This window comes from Myotis myotis, unplaced genomic scaffold (genome assembly GCF_014108235.1).
Source record: "Myotis myotis isolate mMyoMyo1 unplaced genomic scaffold, mMyoMyo1.p scaffold_m19_p_3, whole genome shotgun sequence".
NCBI lineage: Eukaryota > Metazoa > Chordata > Mammalia > Chiroptera > Vespertilionidae > Myotis > Myotis myotis.
In genome coordinates this window covers 25725471-25744574 of record NW_023416335.1, presented here as the reverse complement: position 1 = coordinate 25744574, position 19104 = coordinate 25725471, and the positions used below count along the sequence as shown (strand labels likewise).

At 45.6% G+C, this 19104-nt stretch overlaps 1 protein-coding gene across 3 annotated transcripts in view; it reads right to left on the bottom strand.

The window, feature by feature from the left end:
* The window catches only part of PSD3 (pleckstrin and Sec7 domain containing 3), a 430527-nt gene extending 421308 nt beyond the window's left edge, over nucleotides 1-9219 (bottom strand). For all 3 annotated transcript variants that reach the window (XM_036298486.1, XM_036298485.1, XM_036298487.1), the window contains exon 1: nucleotides 8437-9219. In XM_036298486.1, the coding sequence (XP_036154379.1) occupies nucleotides 8437-9204 (768 nt within the window). In that variant the 5' untranslated portion in view covers nucleotides 9205-9219. The remainder of the gene's footprint in view (nucleotides 1-8436) is intronic.
* Nucleotides 9220-19104: the final 9885 nt, after the last annotated feature.

Sequence of the window (19104 nt, the reverse complement as noted above, 5' to 3'; positions counted from 1 at the left end):
AGAAGGCACTTTTGTTCAAGGGTACAAAACTTCAAAGTTAAACTGAGGCAATCTGTTGCAACAGATTCAAACTAGCTGAGTGAGGTCTTAATTCCTGAGTGGAATTGATTTTCAATATTCCCTTCCCTGAATAACTGATTCTTGAGACTAAAGACAATTCATTTCCTCTTAATATTGGAGAATAATAAAACATAATTCCTTTTTGCATAGTTATAAAAAACTCAATTTAGTCTTTTTGTCCAAATCTCTCAAATCTCTCAGGCAAAACTCAATACTTGACTAATGCTACCAATATTTTGTAAAAAAATAAAAATAAAAATTAACACCCAAGATTAGAAAATTGAGTATATATTGACATAAAATGTTTTAAAATATAGTCTAGTTCTTATCTATCCTCTGGATACTGGAGGAGGAAGAGTTTCCCACCAGCAGTGACTTCAAAATATGATGGACTTTTAGAAATTTGTCATTAAAAGCCATAGTTTCAGTTGAGTTTTCACAAATACAGGCACAAATGGATTGGCAGGAATTTAGAATCATGGAGCTAGGAGAGAGGAATCCACAGTCCAATCTTTTCACACCTCAGATGAGGAATTAAGATCCAGAATAAAAGGACTTGCCCTTACTTAGCTAACTTGAATCAAAGGAAGGGCTAGAAGTCCTAAGTCCAAGCTCTCACTCCAATTGCTTTTCTATATGGCACAGGACACACAACTTAAAGTGGCCCACATGCTTGCTCTCTGCTCTCTTCTTCCCTTCAAGAATGCTGAGGTGCATATAGTTCCATGAGGGTAGCATCTATTCAGGGATCCAGAAGACTTCTGCGTGTGACTATCCAAGAAAATGGTAAGGAGAGAAAAAGAGTGAGAGAACATTGTCATGGGAACACCACGGCAAATCACAGGATGAAAAGGAACTGAAACCCATCCTGCTGTCTCAGGCTTTATTCACTCAAGTGGTAAATCAAAACATCTGGGCCCAAACCAATGCAGTGTAAAATAAAGATAAGCCTTGCAATTTAAAAATTCTAAATTGCTCTCCAAGAAGGATTCATATAAAGACAGAATTATCTAGAATGCTGTTTTATGAGCAGAACAGTTTCTGAACTTATGACAGGCCTGAAAAGTCAAACAGGCTTGGTTATATAATTAAGTGTTTACCCTAAATAAGATAAATGACCTCTTCCTGGGGGTTACGTGTACCTGGGATCAAACTTCAACTCCAGAACGGAATTTAATTCAACTGGAATCCAGTCAAAGGAGGAGGTACCAATCATTAGCAGACAGACAGCCTGAAATTCTGGCCCTAGAATTCTGTGGTGGGGATTTTGTGTTATTGGTCAAAGAAGGTACTGCCTCTTTCATCTCAATGAATGTTAATCATCTTTTCAAAAGTTCATTTGTTCATTTATTCAACTAATTATTAAATGCCTGCTATGTGCCAGGCACTGTGCATTTAGGTATGGAACCATCCTAGCTCCCCACTGAAGTCCAAGATCGGCCGGAGCGATTTGGCCCATTGTACAGGGTGGGGCAGAAGTTGGTTTACAGTTGTTTGTATGGAAAACAATATAATAATTAATAAATAACAATACAACCTACTTTTGCCCTATCCAGTATGTAGCTTCCTCATAGTGAAGTCACTTGGCAAAATAATTAATCTTTAGAAACAACCTGAGGTGGATAAATTAAATTGATACTTTTATTTCATTAAACAGTTAAAAAAAAATTTTTTTTTTATTGATTTCAGAGAGGAAGGTGGAGGGAGAGAGAGAGAGAGAGAGGGAGAGAGAGAGAGAAACATCAATGATGAGAGAGAATCATTGACTGGCTGCCTCCTGCACGCCCCCTAATCAGGACTGAGCCCGCAACTCAGGTATGTGCTCTGACCCAGAATCCAACTGTAACTTCCTGGTTCCTAGGTTGACACTCAACCACTGAGCCACACCAGCCGGGCTCATTAAAAGTTGTATTTCCTTTCTGGATTCATAGACTCATAGTCATCACAGAATGTCAGAACTGGAAAGACCTCAGAGAACAAACAAGATAGCCTAGCTTTGCTGATGGAGTTGCCAGTGGCCACTTTGCGAGTTAGTTGGCAGAAGCAGACTTCATTTTTATCTCTTTAATCCCAGTGCCCATGACCTTTACTCTAAATTAAAACTTTGTATGAAAATTTTAACAGGCTTATACTTTACAGCCTTATATTTCAGATGTTGGATTTATTTGAAGGCAAAATAATCCAAGACACAGAAGCAACTAAGATGGCGGCATAGGTAAACACCGGGAAATTATTGCCTCACACAACAATTGAAAATTACCGCAAAGGACTGAGCAAACATCATCCAGAACAACAGGAAGGCTGGCTGAGTGTAAATTCCACAACTAGAAGGAAAGAAAAGCACGCTGAGAGCCAGAGGTGCTGCGGAGGTGAAGTGCAGAGGTACGGTGGCGCGCGCGCGCGCAAGGAAAGGGGGTGGCGCCTGAGGACGCGGCTGTCTTTTTGAATCACAAACTCCCAACAGCTCTGAACTCCGGTTCCGGGAAGTCTCTGGGGACCCAGGTCTCATACGGGGAGAAGCTGGTCTGTCCGGCAGCGAGCGAACTTGAGGGCGGCTTTCCCTCAGAGGTGCTTGCAGCCGTTACCGGAACACTGAGACGCGCCACTCCGGGCGGAGAATCGGCCATGGCCGCTTTCTCCGCCCTCTGACTCCCTGAGACCCCGCCCCACCCAGGCTGCGGCAGAGGCTTTTGCATGTGAATGTACCTAACTGCAGCCGAACCAGGCAGACCTGGAACTTCCAAGAGAAGGCCCAAGGCCCCGCAGCGGCTTGCATTGCTTCACAGCTGAGCCTCTTCGTGGCTCCTGCTGTGTGGCCTCAGGCAGAGGCTGAATTAGCACCTCCTTAGATCCAGGAGCCACTGTACCCAGTGGTCAGAGGGGGTCCATCCAGACTGCAACTCCTCAGATCCATAAGGGACGCACTCAGGGAGCAGACTCAGTGAGCACCAAAGCCCCACTGAAGCAAGTCTTGCCCCAGAAGGGTGTCTTCAGCACAGAAGTTCTCCCACTTTAGACACAGCTGATTCTCACAGCCAATTGGCCTGGAGGTCAATTCCTCCCAGTGATTCTACAACAACCAAGGCACCAAGAGTGCACCAAGAGTGTCCACCCAGGTAACTGGGGAGGCTGAGCTACTGGGCCCTACAGGACACCTGGCGCACAGGGCCACTCTATCAACACAGGGAAGCTGCCAAAATGCGGAGACAAAGAAACAGGTCACAAATGGCAGAAATGGAGGAAAGCAAACGATTGGATATAGAGTTTAAGGCCACGGTTATAAGGTTTTTCAAGAATTTTATGGAAACCGCCGATAAACTTAATGAATCCCTCAATAAGTATAGGGAGACCATGGAGGACATGAAAAAGGACCAACTAGAAATTAAGCATACACTGACTGAAATAAAGAATAATTTACAGAGATCCAGCAGCAGAAAAGAGGATCCCAAGAATCAAGTCAAAGATTTGAAATACAAAGAAACAAAAAATACCCAACCGAAAAATAAAAAATAAAAGAGATTCCAAAAATATGAAGATAGTGTAAGGAACCTCTGGGACAACTTCAAGCGTACCAACATCAGAATTATAGGGGTACCAGAAGGAGAGAGAGGGCAAGATATTGAAAACCTTTTTGAAGAAATAATGACAGAAAACTTCCCCTACCTGGTGAAAGAAATGGACTTACAAGTCCAGGAAGCGCAGAGAACCCCAAACAAAAGGAATCCAAGGAGGACCACACCAAGACACATCATAATTAAAATGCCAAGAGCAAAAGATAAAGAGAGAATCTTAAAAGCAGCAAGAGAAAGACAGTCAGTTACCTACAAGGGAGTACCCATACGACTGTCAGCTGATTTCTCAACAGAAACCATGCAGGCCAGAAGAGAGTGGCAAGAAATATTCAAAGTGATGAATAGCAAGAACCTGCAACCAAGATTACTTTATCCAGCAAAGCTATCATTCAGAATAGAAGGTCAGATAAAGAGCTTCACGGATAAGAAAAAGCTAAAGGAGTTCATCACCACCAAACCAGCATTATATGAAATGCTGAAAGGTATTCTTTAAGAAGAGGAAGAAGAAAAAGGAACTCTTACCATTTGCCACAGCATGGATGGAACTTGAGAGCGGATAAATACCACAGGATCTCACTCATTTGTGGAATATAATGAACAACATAAGCTGATGAACAAGGACTGATCCAGAGACGGAGAGGCATTGATTGAACTGTCGGGACTTGGAGGGAAGGTAGGGGAGGGTGGGGGTAAGGGGGAAAGATCAACCAAAGGACTTATATGCAAGCATATAGGCCTAACCAATGGACATGGACAACGGGGGGGTGAGGGCATGAGCGGGGGTGGGGGGGGTGGGGGGTAGAGGGTAACGTGGGGACAAGGACACATATGTAATATCTTAGTCAATAAAAAATATATTAAAAAAAAATGGTCCAAGACACAGAGTTAAAACAATTTTCTCTAGTCTGTTAGGGCTTGTTTTTAAGCAAACAGACCTACATTGCATTTCTAATCATTACCTTAAAGCAGGGATTTTCCACTGGTGAGCCGCAAGAGGCACATTGGTGTGTCGAAAGAATTTTTAAAACATGCAATACCTGACTATTTATTCAAGGACACTGACCTCTTGTCTCTTAGATTATCAAATAAAAAAATGACAACAGCCAATACAACAATAGTTGTCCAGTGTGGATGAATCAGAATTATACCTACTTTTTTGTCAGATTGGCAAAAAATATACTTTTTACTGTGCAGCAGAATTTTAGTAATTAGTTTATGTGTGCCATGAGATGGAAAAGGTTGAAAATCGCTGCCTTAAGGAATAATGTACCCATCCCTGTCTCCTTCACACACCAAGCCTCTCATGGACTCCTATCTGTCTTACTCACTCTAACTCTGTCTTCTAAACCCTGAACACTCCTAGAAGCTGGTGATGAAAACTCAAAAAATTCATTGTGTTTCAGGTGAGAGAGAAAGAGAAAAAGGAAGACAAAAACAGAGACGTAAAATTTCCTGGGAATTTAAAGCTACATGTGAAAATTTTGTGGGGTTTGTGAAAATGGCATTTGGAAGGGAATTTAAAAAATATTTTTACTGCATTTTCTAATGTCATTTACATACCAAAAGTTGTTATTATTTCAAAACATAAAGTATGTAAGAGATGAAGACTAGTAAAGAAAAAGTTGTAAACGTCCCAAAATGATTGACGAGAAAGCTTTTCCCTCCCATTCGAGTTGCATCTGTGTCTTCATATGGGCTTCTTATCTTCAGTCCCAAACTTGTCACACGTTGTCAGTTCCTGGCATTCCCACTGAGAGGTGGCAGAATGTGGGGTCCAAGAAATCATGAGGGCAGGCTCTGGCCCCAGACCATGGAACATGTTCCGGTTCACAGACTCGCCACAGAAATGTTGCAACCCGCAGGGGGCATCACCAGAGCTGGAGCTCCGCATCCTCCAACCCCAGGCTTTCACTGCTTCTAGTGCTTGTTCGCACAAGGCCAGGTCCTTAGACCTGAAACTCCTGAGGGTCCTTCTCGCAGCCTCTCCACCAGAGAAAGTCGGAGTGCAGTAGAGACCACCAGGCCCAGGAAATGGTGGGTTGACTTCCAAGGAAATCTCACCCTCTCAGAAGACAGTGAGAGGAGGCTGAAGAACTCAGTCTTGAGCTGCCAAGCGTTGGTCTCAGGTCTCAGCAAGTTGCTGACCATCTTCAAGCATCTGTCCCCTCATCCATGGAATGGGGATGATAACGTACGTCCTCGCAGTTTTGAGGTTTGGACGCCTTGTGTCGGTCATAGAGCGCCGTAGTTGTTTTTACCAGAGCCCGGTCATAGTATAAATTAAAAACCAAGTGATTTAATCCACGGCAATCACTCATTATGATATTTGGAAGGATGTAAGTCGACAACTTTTCACTAAGGAGCCCATTTGTCTCAAAAGTGAGAATGTACACTTGGCCATTTGGAGCATTTGTGGAGAAGAGAAGTTACACTTAAGATTCAGATTTTCCTGCTAGGAAAGTGTCAATACTATGATACACATGTAGGAACAGATTTTGCTTCCAACGTTTCACTTTAATAAATATAATTGATCACATTTCTTCCTGAGTATATCAAGTGAAAGGTCATGCGATGGGTAGTTAAGGGCCTCCATATTCATAGTGACAAAAAGGCATTTTTCATGAACCTTCTGCCACTTTCCTGTGACTCATAAAGCTAAATTCCAAAACATGAGAGTGGGCTGGGTAATTCTCATACACTAATCTATCAAATCCATGGTGTCCCACTGATTTTTATTCTCCTCTTCTCTCCCTTAAGACAGGGCTGCTGAAGGTTCCTTTCAATTGCTCAACACTTGATCTCCATAGCAAATCTCCATAGCAACTGTGAGGCAGGTTTTCCAGATGGAAAAACTGGGAGCTCCGGTGGGTTGCTCAAGGTTAGACTTGAACCTGGGGTTTCTACGTTTTTAGCGAGGAATCTCACAATTATTTATTTATTTATTTATTTATTTATTTATTTATTGTTAGCCCTTACCCGAGGATATTTTTCCATTGATTTTTAGAGAGAGTGGAAGGGAGGAGAACAGACACACAGAGAGAAACTTTGATGTGAGAGAGACATATTGATTGGTTGCCTCCCCAACACACCCCAACCAGGGCCAGAAATCAAGCCTCCAACCGAGGTATGTGCCCTTGACCAGAATCAAACCTGAGACCCTTCAGTCCGAGGGCCAATGCTCTATTCATTGAGATAAACCAGCTAGGGCACAATCCTTATTTTAGATGGCTGGGGGCCTATTAGACTTCTGCAGACAAGACAGAAATCTATCCACTTGAACCAACTCCCAAAACACCTCTCCCTCTAGAAATGGCAACAGCTCTGAAGCTCTGGCTTCTACTTGGATGGCAGGAAGGGAAAGTAGGGGAAGATGCTGTTTTCAAGTCATCAGAGCAGCTTTAAAGTACACAAACAACTACCATGTGACCTCACAGACAGGGACCGGTCTCTGACGCATGGGTATGCCATTCCTCCTCAATCTCTGTAGGAAATGAGAGATACAAGATCTGGGGTGGAATGTAAACTATTTCTTAAGGGACCATGCTAGCGTCTCTCTTCTTCCAAGAATTCCTTTCTGAAGAAAACTTGGGCTCATTCTTTCTCTCTGATTCTTATCTGTGGCTGTACTGGCTCCCTGTTTAAAGGAGAAAGAGGAAGAAGGGGGGTTTGTAGAAGCAAGTAGGAGAGAGCCACGGAATCCAGGTGAAACAACAGCATTTCCAAGCTCCAGGAAGGCCCCTTCTCTGATGTTGTGAATTCCCTCCATTTCTCCTGTGACTTGCCTGAGAGTCCCCTCCTCACCGACTTCCACATACTCAACCCAACCCACACACACTTTTCCTCACCCTCACCCTCATCTCCTAGAGATGTGCAACGTATAGAAGGATGTCTGTGCTACTGGGAAAGAGAAAATAAAAGCATCATTTTTGTGTGTGTCCACCTATTTTGGGAGCGGTACACCTGAGTTGGGTGGAGAAGGCAGGCTGGGCTCAGGCATCAGCATGATGAGGAGGTTGAGTCAGAGAATCAGATGCTGATAACAAAGAGTAGGCATGGCCGTGTTCACAGGCAGAGCGCATAGAGCTGAAGAGACCCTGGAGACCACACAGCATTACCCTTTCCCTTCCAGAGGAAAACGGAAGGTAGGAGGCTCATGTCCAGGGCTACACATCCATGGGGGGATGGGGGGGGTTGGGGGGGGGGGGGCTGGGAGCTGGAAGTGCGCCTTAGAAGGGCAAGGATGTGGCTGAGTTCTGGAGACCTCCACAAAACCTCCCCTAATTCTCCAGTGACCTTTCTGGCCTTGCCTGTTTGGAAGGAGGGGAGGATTTTTGCGGAGCCACTTCTCAGTTTCCTTATCTGAAATTGGGGATGTAAGCCTCTATTTTTCAGGGTAGTTATGAGGATAAATGGGATGAAAGACAACACCTAGCACCATGGCTGGGGTGTAAGAGGGCTCAGTAAATGCCTGGGCACCTCCTCTGTCTTTCCGTCTGGTCTCCCTTACAAAGTATGCACTGCTCTGCCTGGATTTTCTTCTATCTTTGGCAGAAACCTTGGGAAATCGTTACTCATTCTGTTTGCAAACAAAATGTTGCTAGTGTCTGGGAAGGTGTCAGCGCACAGGGGGAGGGCCAGGCCCGGGAAGACCGTGGCCGGCAGTACGGATGTAGCCCATCGGGAGTGGAGGGAGAGCCGAGGTGCGGAACTGGGAGCCTGTGGGCACTTCTGTCCTCCCTGTTCACTCTCCCTTCCTGTGGGAACAGCTGGGGCCTGGGGAATTCAGCCACACACGCTTTCTTACCTTGAGAGGCAGAGCGGTAGGTGGGGCCGGGTAGCTCTTGCTGGTCTGAACGGGCGGACGGTATCTGTAGAGCATTGCCCTCCTTGCCCGCACCGTGGTACCTGTGTCCTCGTTACAGCTCTTCGGGGCTACCTGGCCGGTGGCAGTCCCTCTCCTCAGCCAGGCCCTCTCACCCCTGCCAGCAGCGTGGGCCAGGGTGGCCTGTGGAATTGAGTTTCCCAAAGCATTCCAAGCCTGAGGCTCTGCGCCCCACGGGTCCTGGGGAGCAGTAATGACTGGCCAAGGCTTCCGGCCCAGGGAGGGACTGCTGCTTCCATCGTTCATGGTGGCATCTGGGCTAGGAGGTCTGCATGACAGGGGCTGGAGCCGGCCAACTTTCCTGGAGGCCGGGGCCAGGGAACGCCTGCAATGTGCGGATCCACAAAGGCCACCCCTCCTTACATCCAGATCCTGGGGTTTTTCCTCTCCCTCCTTCTCCTGCTTCCGAGCAGAGCAACTGAAAGCAGCTGGTGGCTCTGTCCCACGGCCCTCCTTCTGCAGCAGCCGCGAGGGAGGAGCAGCCAAGCCCCGTGTGCGCCTGAGGTCCTGGCCTGCCAAGAAGCCGGTCCTGGGACTTGGGAGAATGTGTCCCTCCTCTGGGCCCCTTGGGGCTGCGGTCCAGGCTGTCGCTGCTGGAGACGGGGCGGGGAGAGCTCTGCCAGGGGGGGCCTGCAGCTGGATGAAGAGGAAGGAAGTTTTCATCTGCTGCTGCTTAGGCTGCTCAGCCATTTCCTCCAAAGGGGTTGGGCTGGTCCTCGCCAGGGTCGCGTTTCAGACCTCAGTGCCCAGGGATGCAAACGCCAGCAGCTGTGGGCAGACATGACTCAGTGGCCCCATGGTTCCACCAACAGCAACAGCCTGACGATGCAAATGACACCTCTTCAGCACCGAGGGGGGATCTTCAAGAAGCAAGGATCAGGGATGATCCTGGGATGCCATGGGCCTGGACTCTGCACCCACTTCCTAGAATTACAAAACCAAGCAGATTGGTGGAGAAGGACCTAGGATGGAGGGATGGGCAGGGATGGCCAAGGCTTGGCCTGTCACACCTTGTGTCATACGGGATTCCTTTTTCATCACTGTTCTCCTCCCCATATTTGAAATAAAAACACTAATGCTATTTGTTTAATCCTAAACTGTACATTAGACACACCTGTTGGGTATCTGGACTGTGAGACACTTGTGATTTATAGATGAACGCCCAGTACACTTCAAAGGGTACTTTTAATCTACCTTGCCCGCACTGATAACACAGTTGCAAACAGCTTTCATGTTTTAATGAACTTCCACTTTAAATCCTGTGGACTACCCTGAGGGGCAGTCCCGCAGACCAACATCAAAATGCTTGGCATCACACAAACACGTGAAAAATAAATTTTAGAAAAGAGACAAAAATGAAAAAGAAAAAAGAGGGAAAGATAAGATAAGAAAAAAAGAAATCCAGGTAACAGATCAGGGGTTTATCGAGGAGGGTTTTCTGTTTGTGTTTAACAATACATTAGCCTTCTTATTGTGTTTAAAAATACTTTAGCCTTCTTAACTTGTGAGAACAATAGCAAGTCACCTGGAAACTCACCGAGGGGTTCACATTGGGTGGTACTGGAGGCTCACATTCTCTCACAATGGAAAAGAAGCTTTTGGGTCCTGCTGACCTTGTTCCTGGGGACAGAAGAGGATGAGGGGTGAGAAAACTTAAAAAAAAACACACAAAAAACAATTTGAACTTGACTGGAAGGGAACCAGGAAATTATCGTCTGAGATAAAATGAGCAGAAAGCTGGCCGCTCTGCACACAAGAGCCAGGGCTGTCTCTCTCCCCACGACACCTGGCCATTACCTCACATTGGCAGCACCCCTAAATTAATAGAGGGCCTCAGCCCTGGCTGACCCCTGTGGGCCAGGGTGCCTTTCAGAAAATTCTCAGGATGGGTGATTGGGGCTCTATGTTTTTTTTTCCTTTTTAAACATCTTTACACAGGTTTTCACCCAAGGTTATGGCAGCTTTGCCCACATTTCCAGAGAGGTGACATCTTTTCAGATGTGTCCAGAGCTGTCTGGACCAGGCAGGAGCCGCTATGATCCCTTATCAAGATCTGTTGTCTTGCCCTGACCGGTTTGGCTCAGTGGATAGAGCGTCGGCCTGTGGACTGAAAGGTCCCGGGTTCAATTCCAATCAAGGGCATGTACCTTGGTTGCGGGCACATCCCCAGTTGGGGGTGTGCAGGAGGCAGCTGATCGATGTTTCTCTCTCATCAATGTTTCTAACTCTCTATCCCTCTCCCTTCCTCTCTGCAAAAAATCAATAAAATATTTAAAAAAAAAAAAAGATCTGTTGTCTGCAGAAAGTAATTCTCCCAAGAGCGGCTATTCCAGAAAACAAGTGTTAGAGGCCGTGTCCCAGGCAGTTCCAATGGCTATTCCACACAGAGTTTTATGTCAAAGCAGTCACAGTCTGCTCCTCAAACTCATTCATTCTCTCAGGTGAAGTCCACAGCAGTCAGTCCCTGGCAATGAAATTGGGAGCCTTTTGGAATCATTGTTCCCAATTTGGTTGTGACCTGTGGTGACTCACAGCCTGATAGAAAGAAAAGAAGGTAGTAACTATAGCCTCTCCTGCTACTGGATGTGTCTAGTGCCTTCTAGACTCAAGAAAGAATGAGAGACAAGGCAGAGGCAGGGGCAGGGCATGGGGTTGGGGAGAGCTTGGCAGAAATGAAACCTGAATTGGCTAGAGAGGCAGGAAGAAGGTAAGAGGGGGAATGTCCAGGGCATGGACATGGGGACTGAACTGAAGGCTATGACCCGGGAGAGTCAGAGCAATGTCAAGAACAAGCATCTCGACAAGTGAAAATCCCAGTGTTATCTGGTCTCATTAGAGTCTACGTTTCCCCCTCCTTGTTGCGTAAGGGATCACATCATGCCTTTGATGGGACAGAACTTGTGTTTAAAGCTGACCCAGGTGACCGGTTCTTGACTTCTGGATCATTCTGCCCTTGCAGGAATTAGGGAATAGAGCAAAAGAGTAAACTCCCCATGAGGGAATGAGACCCACGCTGATTTACCTCTGAAGCCCTCGTTCAGGGCCATTACTGAAGGGTAATCCTACTGCAGGCTAAAAAGTGGGTGCTCAATAAGTATGTGTTTAATAATTGTTCTAATTAAGACCTGATAAAAGCCTCTTTCCCTTCTATTTAAACAGTGCCTCATTGTGCAGGTCGGTGTATCATACACATAGCTTTCTAAACTCACTGCTGAATTAGTCATATTTTTATTGTGTTTCCATCTGTCCCTAGCAATTAAATTGGGAGACTTCTGGAGTCATTGTGCCAATTTTGTTGTGACCTTCAGTGACTCACTTCCTGATAGGAAGCTATATGTTAAGAAATTACCCATATGTAGTTCTGATCGGAGTTTACAGTTGAGCCAAATGTTCTAGGGAGAAGAGTTGCAACACAAATATATTTTGAATGGCTTTTGAGACTGTCCAATTTGAAAATGTCTTTCTTTTCTTTTTCTTTCTTTCACCATAGGAGCAATATGTGATTGGCATCAGAATAAATGTTATTAGAAAGTGCTAGAAAGAGAAGTATTAGCGAGAGTCAGGGTCTGGCAAAGATGTCAGAGACATGGTAAAATCCAGATAAGATCCAGAAGGCAGTAGCATTTGTGTGGATGGGGAAGACAGAAGAGAAAGGGCTCCAACAAGAGTCTGAGTGAGGCTTTGCATGGTGGGCCCGGGAGCATATCCTATCTGAGGGGAATCACACAGAGGGACAGTGGGAGAAAATTCCAGCCACTGGCTGTGGAGTTGATCTTTACGTTGGAGACACTGGAAACAGGTCATAAGCATGGCAGACATGGGGTCTTAGAAGACCAGTGTGGCAGCCATTAGTTAAATGGTTTGAATGGGGTGAGTGAGCCCTGGAAGGATTCAGTGGGGGTGGGCTGGGAGAGAGGACCGGATGGAGCTAAGAGGCACTAGGATGGAGAGCAGCATGTCAGAGCCCCTGTTTGGTTACAACTAAAAGGCTCCAGTGCTGGCCTTGCCTCTTGTTAGTCGTCTTGGGCAAGTTGCTTTATCTCTGGCCTCGGTTTCTTTACCCTTATGGCCTCTTGAGGACTAAATTGGAAAGCAGATGGAAAGGGTGTGGTACACGGGGGCAGGAGATAAAATTACAGCCATTACCCAGTTTCATAGAAACAGGGCATTTTCTCTGATTACTTATAAAATGTGCACTTAGCAATAATTCCCACTCCACTAATCAAGCTTTTTAGAAGGCTGCTTCCAGTAAACTCACAACACTACGAGGATGGCTTCGCTGAGGAACAATCTGGAGCAATTAGAGATTAAGTGAAGGAGGTACAGTCTCTGGCTCTGGCTTGGGCCTCAACCACAAACACCTCAAACCTCACTCCTCACACCTCAAGCCACCCCCGACCTTCCCCTCCCCTTCCCCCTCCCCATCCCCTCTGTGAAGTGGAACCTGCTCCCTGCCTGGCTGTGAGGACCCGCCCCTGCCCCCTCACCCCACCTCCAACTGCCCAGCACTTCCTTCGTGGAAAAGGCTTTAGAAACGATAAATAAGAGGATGACCATCAGGGCATGACACAAGACAGCATTTAAATCCCTCATGGCCGGTGCTCTGGTCTGTTCAAAAACTTTTTCCATTTAGTTTAAAAGCAGTCAGCCTGTGTGATCAGATGCCAGGGTAGGCACATCCCAACCGAAAGTACAAAGAATGGCTCAAAACACACCATGTGTGTAGGGGTCAGGGTGGCAGGCAGCAAAGAAAATAGAAATGAAGGACTTTCTAATTAGAATAAGTTTCAAGTGTTCCCATCTGGTTCTCCCATAAATCATCATCATCACAGGGGACTCTCTGACACAGTGTCATCTCCTGAAAAGATGAGCTGGGCTTGCTTTTTGGGAAGAGGCAAAAAAAAAAAAAAAAAAAATGCCACAGGGGAGTGAGTTTGAAGAACATATGAGGTAGAAGAATTAAAGGCATCATATAGCCCTGGTACTTGGATACTGTTTTTATTTTCACCTCCAAATCTCAAGTTTTTATCTATAAAATAGAAGATAAAAAGTTGCCCCTAAATATATGCAATGGGAAGCAGTGTGGCATCATGTCAAGAGCATGACTTGGGAGCCTGAAAGATCTGGGTCTGCACTCACTTAATTGCTATGTTGCTTTGCAAAAATAGTTTAAGTTCTGCAGACTTCAGTGTCCATGTCTTTGAAACAGTGAGTCTAATATTTACCTTGTTCCGAGGAGTAGAAGTAATACACAAAAGATGCCCATGACAGTGTCAGGCATTCAGTAGCTCTCATCCTCTCCGCCATCAAGCTCATGATTACACAAATCTCTCTATAGTAACGGAGGAAACTGAGCTACTGCTGTGAAGCTGTGTTCCCAGCCAGTAGCTAGAGTGTCCTGGAAAACCTTGAGGCCTTATTTGCTACGGCATGAGTTGCAAGGCTCAGATTGGGGAGAGTCAAAGAATCCGGCCATTTTGGATGGAATGTTTGGTCCCCGCAAGATTCATATGTTGAAGCCTAGTCCCAGTGTGATGGTATTTGGAGGTGGGGACTTTGGACGGTAATCTGGTCATGGGGATGAAGCCCCTTGGGTAGGATTAGTGTCCTTATAAGAAGAGGCCAGAGAGGAGTTCACTCTCTTTCTGCCACGTGAGGGCACCAAGAGTCAGCACTGTGCAACCAGGAAGAGGACTCTCCTTACACACCAAATTGGCCAGCACCTTGATCTTGCATTTCCCAGCCTCCAGGACTGTGAGAAACAAGTTTCTGTTGTTGATAAGGCACTCAGTTTATGGTCTTTTGTGATAGCCGCCCAAGCTAAGACAGAAAGTGCCACCAAGAATTGGAGTGCTGCTCTAACAAATCCCTAAATTGTGGAAGCAGCTTTGAAACTGGGTCATGAGTAGAGGCTGGGAGACTTGAAAATGCATGCTGGAAGGAGTGGAGATTATCGTAAAGGACTTTCAAAGGCAATTCCGGTGAGAGCTCCAAAAGGAAAGGAGAGGATGCTTCTATCTTCTCAGAGAATACACAAACAATCATGTACAGAATGTTGGTAGAAACATGGACGGTAAAGGCCATTCTGATGAGGTCTCAGATAGAAATAAAGAATGTGTGTTGAACAATGGAGAAAAAGCAATCCTTGTTATAAAGTGGCAAAGAACTTGGTTGAACTGTGTCCATGTTCTAGAATTCTAAGGAAGGTAGAACTTGGCCAGTGATGAAATTGAATATTTAGCTGAGGACATTTCTAAGCAGTGTTGAAGGAGTAGCTTAGTTCCTCTGACTTTATATAGTAAAATGTGAGAAGAGAGAAATGGCTTGAAAATGGAATTATTAATAAAAAATGAAGTAGAACTTAAAACTTTGGAAAATTCTCATATTGTGAAAATGAGAAAGCATGCTTGGAAGAGAACAGTTAGGGTGTAGCCAGAGGACAGGTTGATAAGGAGGGTAGTATGGGTGTGGCCCCCAGGTCAGAAGCATCATAAATATTTTACTTTTGAAGACCAAGCTAAGAGGAGAGTAGGGGGGAGGGGGCAATTTAGCAAACACTTACTTACTCATGGGTGAGTCCATGCAATAGAAAGAATTTTTCATGGCATACATCACAATGAATCGTTACAGAGTTATTTGCTTGCTTAGTAGTTTGAAGTCTGTTTCCCCTCACACAAAGGCAGGTACTATGTGATTTGTTGTTCACTCTAAACCTAGTCCCTAGCCCAGAGCTAAACAAACAGTAGGAGCTCAATAAATATTTAAGTGAAAAAATGGTATATGAATGGACAGGTTCTTGCCTTTAATAACCTTGTAATTTAAAGGGGAAGACAGAAGACTTACAGCTTTAATACAAGACAGAATGTGGTAAATATTGAATAGGGGGTGCAAGGAGAGAGAGAGATGAGTTCTGACGGGTCTCTCAGGGAAGGACCAGGGAAGAAATGCCATCTCACATGGTCAGCATTTCAACCGGTGAAGATTGGGGAGTAGCATATTCAAAGCTGAGGAAACTAGAGGAAAGGCACAGAAATGGGGAATTACATAGCACGTGTAGGGCGTGGTGTGGGCTCAGTGATGCAGCACCGGCAGAGCATGGGAGGGTGTTTATAGAAATAAGGCTGGAAGGGCTCATTCAGATCACGGAGGGCCTGAAACCCAAGGTAAGGGGGGATTGCTTAAGGCTTCTGAGGGGGAGGTGACTTTGAGTATGAGAAAGACAATTCGTTAGTATATATAAGTCAGTTCTTCAGCCCAACAAACCTCCCTAGGGTTTCTGGCAAAAGCTACTTCTCCAGTTAGAGGGTTGATGGTGGCCATGTGCCTGCCATGTGCCAACACTTCCTAGACCACATTTCACCAGTCCCTGGAGCAGCCACTGGCACCCCCAGCTTTAGCTGAGTAAACAGAGGCTCTGAGAGTAACTTGATCAGGCAGGAGCCTTAGTGAGTGGTGGGCTCTGCTAGACTTCAAAGCCATTCCCTGCAGCTCAGCTGTGTTCCCACCGGAAGCTGCCTGTGAGACACAGTGCATCCTGTTAGCTGGGAGAAGCACTTGGTAGGCACGAAGTGATGCCAAGCGGCCAGATGCAGACAGACATGGCATGCCGATCCGGTTCACCTTTGTCTGGCAGGCTAGGCAGTATCAACAGCCTCAACTGGATATGAGTGGAGGTGCTTCCCACACACACTCTACGCCTCTCAGAAGGAAATCTTGCAAAAGCAGAAAAAAAACCTTATTTGTCATGAAAGGCCACATCAAGTAGAAAAGTGAGGGGCAGAGGGCAGAAAGCAACACTTAAAAAGTACAACTGTTTGAAAACTGAATGCTTTCCATTAGGTCTGTGCAGCTGTGTACGTAACAGAAAAATGGCTGTTTGTTGCATTTAACACACATCTGCATTAGGACCTCTTCCAACTGAGCATCACATCTTCCCCTGGCAGTCAGGATGGCCTTATAAGTGGGAGAGGAAAAGGTTCTTTCATACAATGCAACTTGAACTTTGCCAGGGAGGCCTACTTGGCTTAACAGATATGCTCATCAGAGTGCCACAGACCCCAAAGTTCTATCCTTATAGATAAACTTCTTTGGGTTAATCATTGCCTTGAGGGTGAAGATGGATTCTCTTTTAAAGCACTATTACTCTGGGAGGAGCAAAACCACAATACCCTTAACATCTTGCTGCCAGTGGTTTTCTTGAGCTGCTTCTATACAGACTGTCCAGGCTCATCGGCTCCTGGAGATGAGAGTGGGGTGGTAGGAGGAGAGAATAGGCCATAAGCAGGCTGGGGACAAGCACTCACAATCCCAAGTGAATTCCACACAAGTCAAGGATGGGGGGCAGCTAACGAAGTCCTACAGCAATGCAGGTTTATTGGGCCCAGTGTTTACATCTGTAGTTTGATATTTTTTTCAAGTTCTTTTTACTTTTAAACTATGGTAAGTGATGTAAAAATGTTAAGATTAGTTTATTCTAACTCCTTGTTATTACAAATATTTGCTCCTAAAGGAAATGTATGCTAGCAGGTGTTACACACGGGACTGTGCTTTTGTTTGTTTTGCATTTAGCAATAGGGGAAAAAACAATTAATACTCTAAAAAAAATCCAGCCAAGCAGAAAACTGAGAAGAGCAGCAGCTGTGAGGAGAGACTTGGGCACCGGGCACAAATCAGTTTTCTTCCACCCTGCACTCTCCTTCCTTCTGGGTCACCAGAGGCCTGTCTGAGAGGCAGACACCATGCTGCTGGCACTGACGATGTGAGACAGACGGGAGAGAGAAGTAGTTAGTTGTTTGAGAAGAAACATTCCCTATGCTTTACCTTACATCTAAAAAATACATTAAAAAAAAATTAAAAAGAAAAGGAAGGAAACAAATAGTTCTAGTAAAAAAACTTGACAGGATACTACCAATATTCAACAGTATGACTAGGTAATTTTATGCCAGTAGAAGCAATGTATCAATGGCACGTGTCTGTCATTTGTGGGCCTCTTGGACTGGGACTGCCCTCTAGGAGGCATTTAGATGGCAGAATGGCCCGGGGAAAAGGCTCTCACATGGGCATTAGGAGACTTCTGATCCCTGCCTCTGACTAACTCTCTGACCCCAAACAGCAGCCTCTGTTCTCTGACAATTCTTTTCTTAGACTAAAACGCTGCCATCCACCTTCAGAAGGAGGAATGACATCTCAGGGTGGCAGAGGGGGAGAGCTAGGACATCTGTAGGTGTAGACATGTTAAAGGGTGGACTGGAAGGCCAGCCTCTGCCTTGGCCTTCATCCTTTCTGCGGAGGAGGAGGTGAGTTCACCCACTGCGGGAGAAGCAGGCACTCACGTAAGGAGGTCTGGAGGGGTGTCTGGGTGAGCAGACGGAGATCAGGAGAAGCTGGCAAAGCCACAGTAACGCTGACAAGCATAGACACGTACTGAACCTGACCAGCTCCTTGACGTGTGTGGCAGCGTTTCCTCGTATGTGGAGCTGGCTAATGGAAATCCTGCAACAGTGGGGGTACGAGAGAGTGGGGTCAGAAAGAGGACCTGTGGGCAAAAGTGAAGCCATACTGCAGCGTACATTGCCTTATTGAAGATTCATGCTGCCTATTAGCATGTGAAAGGCTCTGAGAAGTCCTGCTGTAAAGAAATAGGAGTAACTATGTATTTAACCTTGAACTTGTTGGGCTATAGAAACTTTAAAAATTATGTTTGTTGCTCTGGTCTGTGTGGGTCAGTGGTTAGAGCACTGAAGGGTCTCTGGTTCAATTCCCGGTCAAGGGCACATACCTGGGTTGTAGGTTCTATCCCCAGCACCAGTCGGGACATGTGCAGGAGGCAACCAATTGATGTGCCTCTCTCACATCAATGTGTTGGGCTTTTTTTCTCTCTCTCTCCCTTTCTCTCTCCCTCCCACCCTTCCTCCCTTTCACTTTCTCTTAAAAAAAAAATCAATGGAAAAAATATCCTCAGGTTAGGATTATGTATATGTATTTGTTAAAATTTCACTGAACACAGTAAATAAAACATTGTTCTAGGGTATAAAACACAAGCTTCCTAAAGGATATATAATGCCCTAAAGGATTGAGCTCCTGCCACTGCCTGCCTCAAACATTATGTTTAGCATTCTTGAGCCCAATCATCTGGGCTCGTCTCTGCCCACCCTGCACTGCCACAGTCTGCATGCCCCAGCCTGTCCTGCAATCTGCATGCCTCATGCTCACTGAAAGCACAAATGCCCTCTTTGCTCACAAATGCTCTCCCTCCTCTTTGACTAATTCCTACCCATCTTTTAAGAATTGTGTTAGCATCATCCAGGAGGCTCAGCCAGCATGTCTCAGGGCTTGAGCATCGACCTATGAACCAGGAGGACATAGGTTCAATTCCCGGTCAGGACATATGCCTGGGTTGTGGGTTTGATCCCCAGTAGGGGGCATGCATGAGGCAGCTGATCAATGATTCTCTCTCATCATTGATGTTTCTATCTCTCTCTCCCTCATCCTTCCTCTCTGAAATCTATCTATCTATCTATCTATCTATCTATCTATCTATCTATCTATATATCATCCAGGAGGACATGTTTATCAGGGTCATTTTGTAAC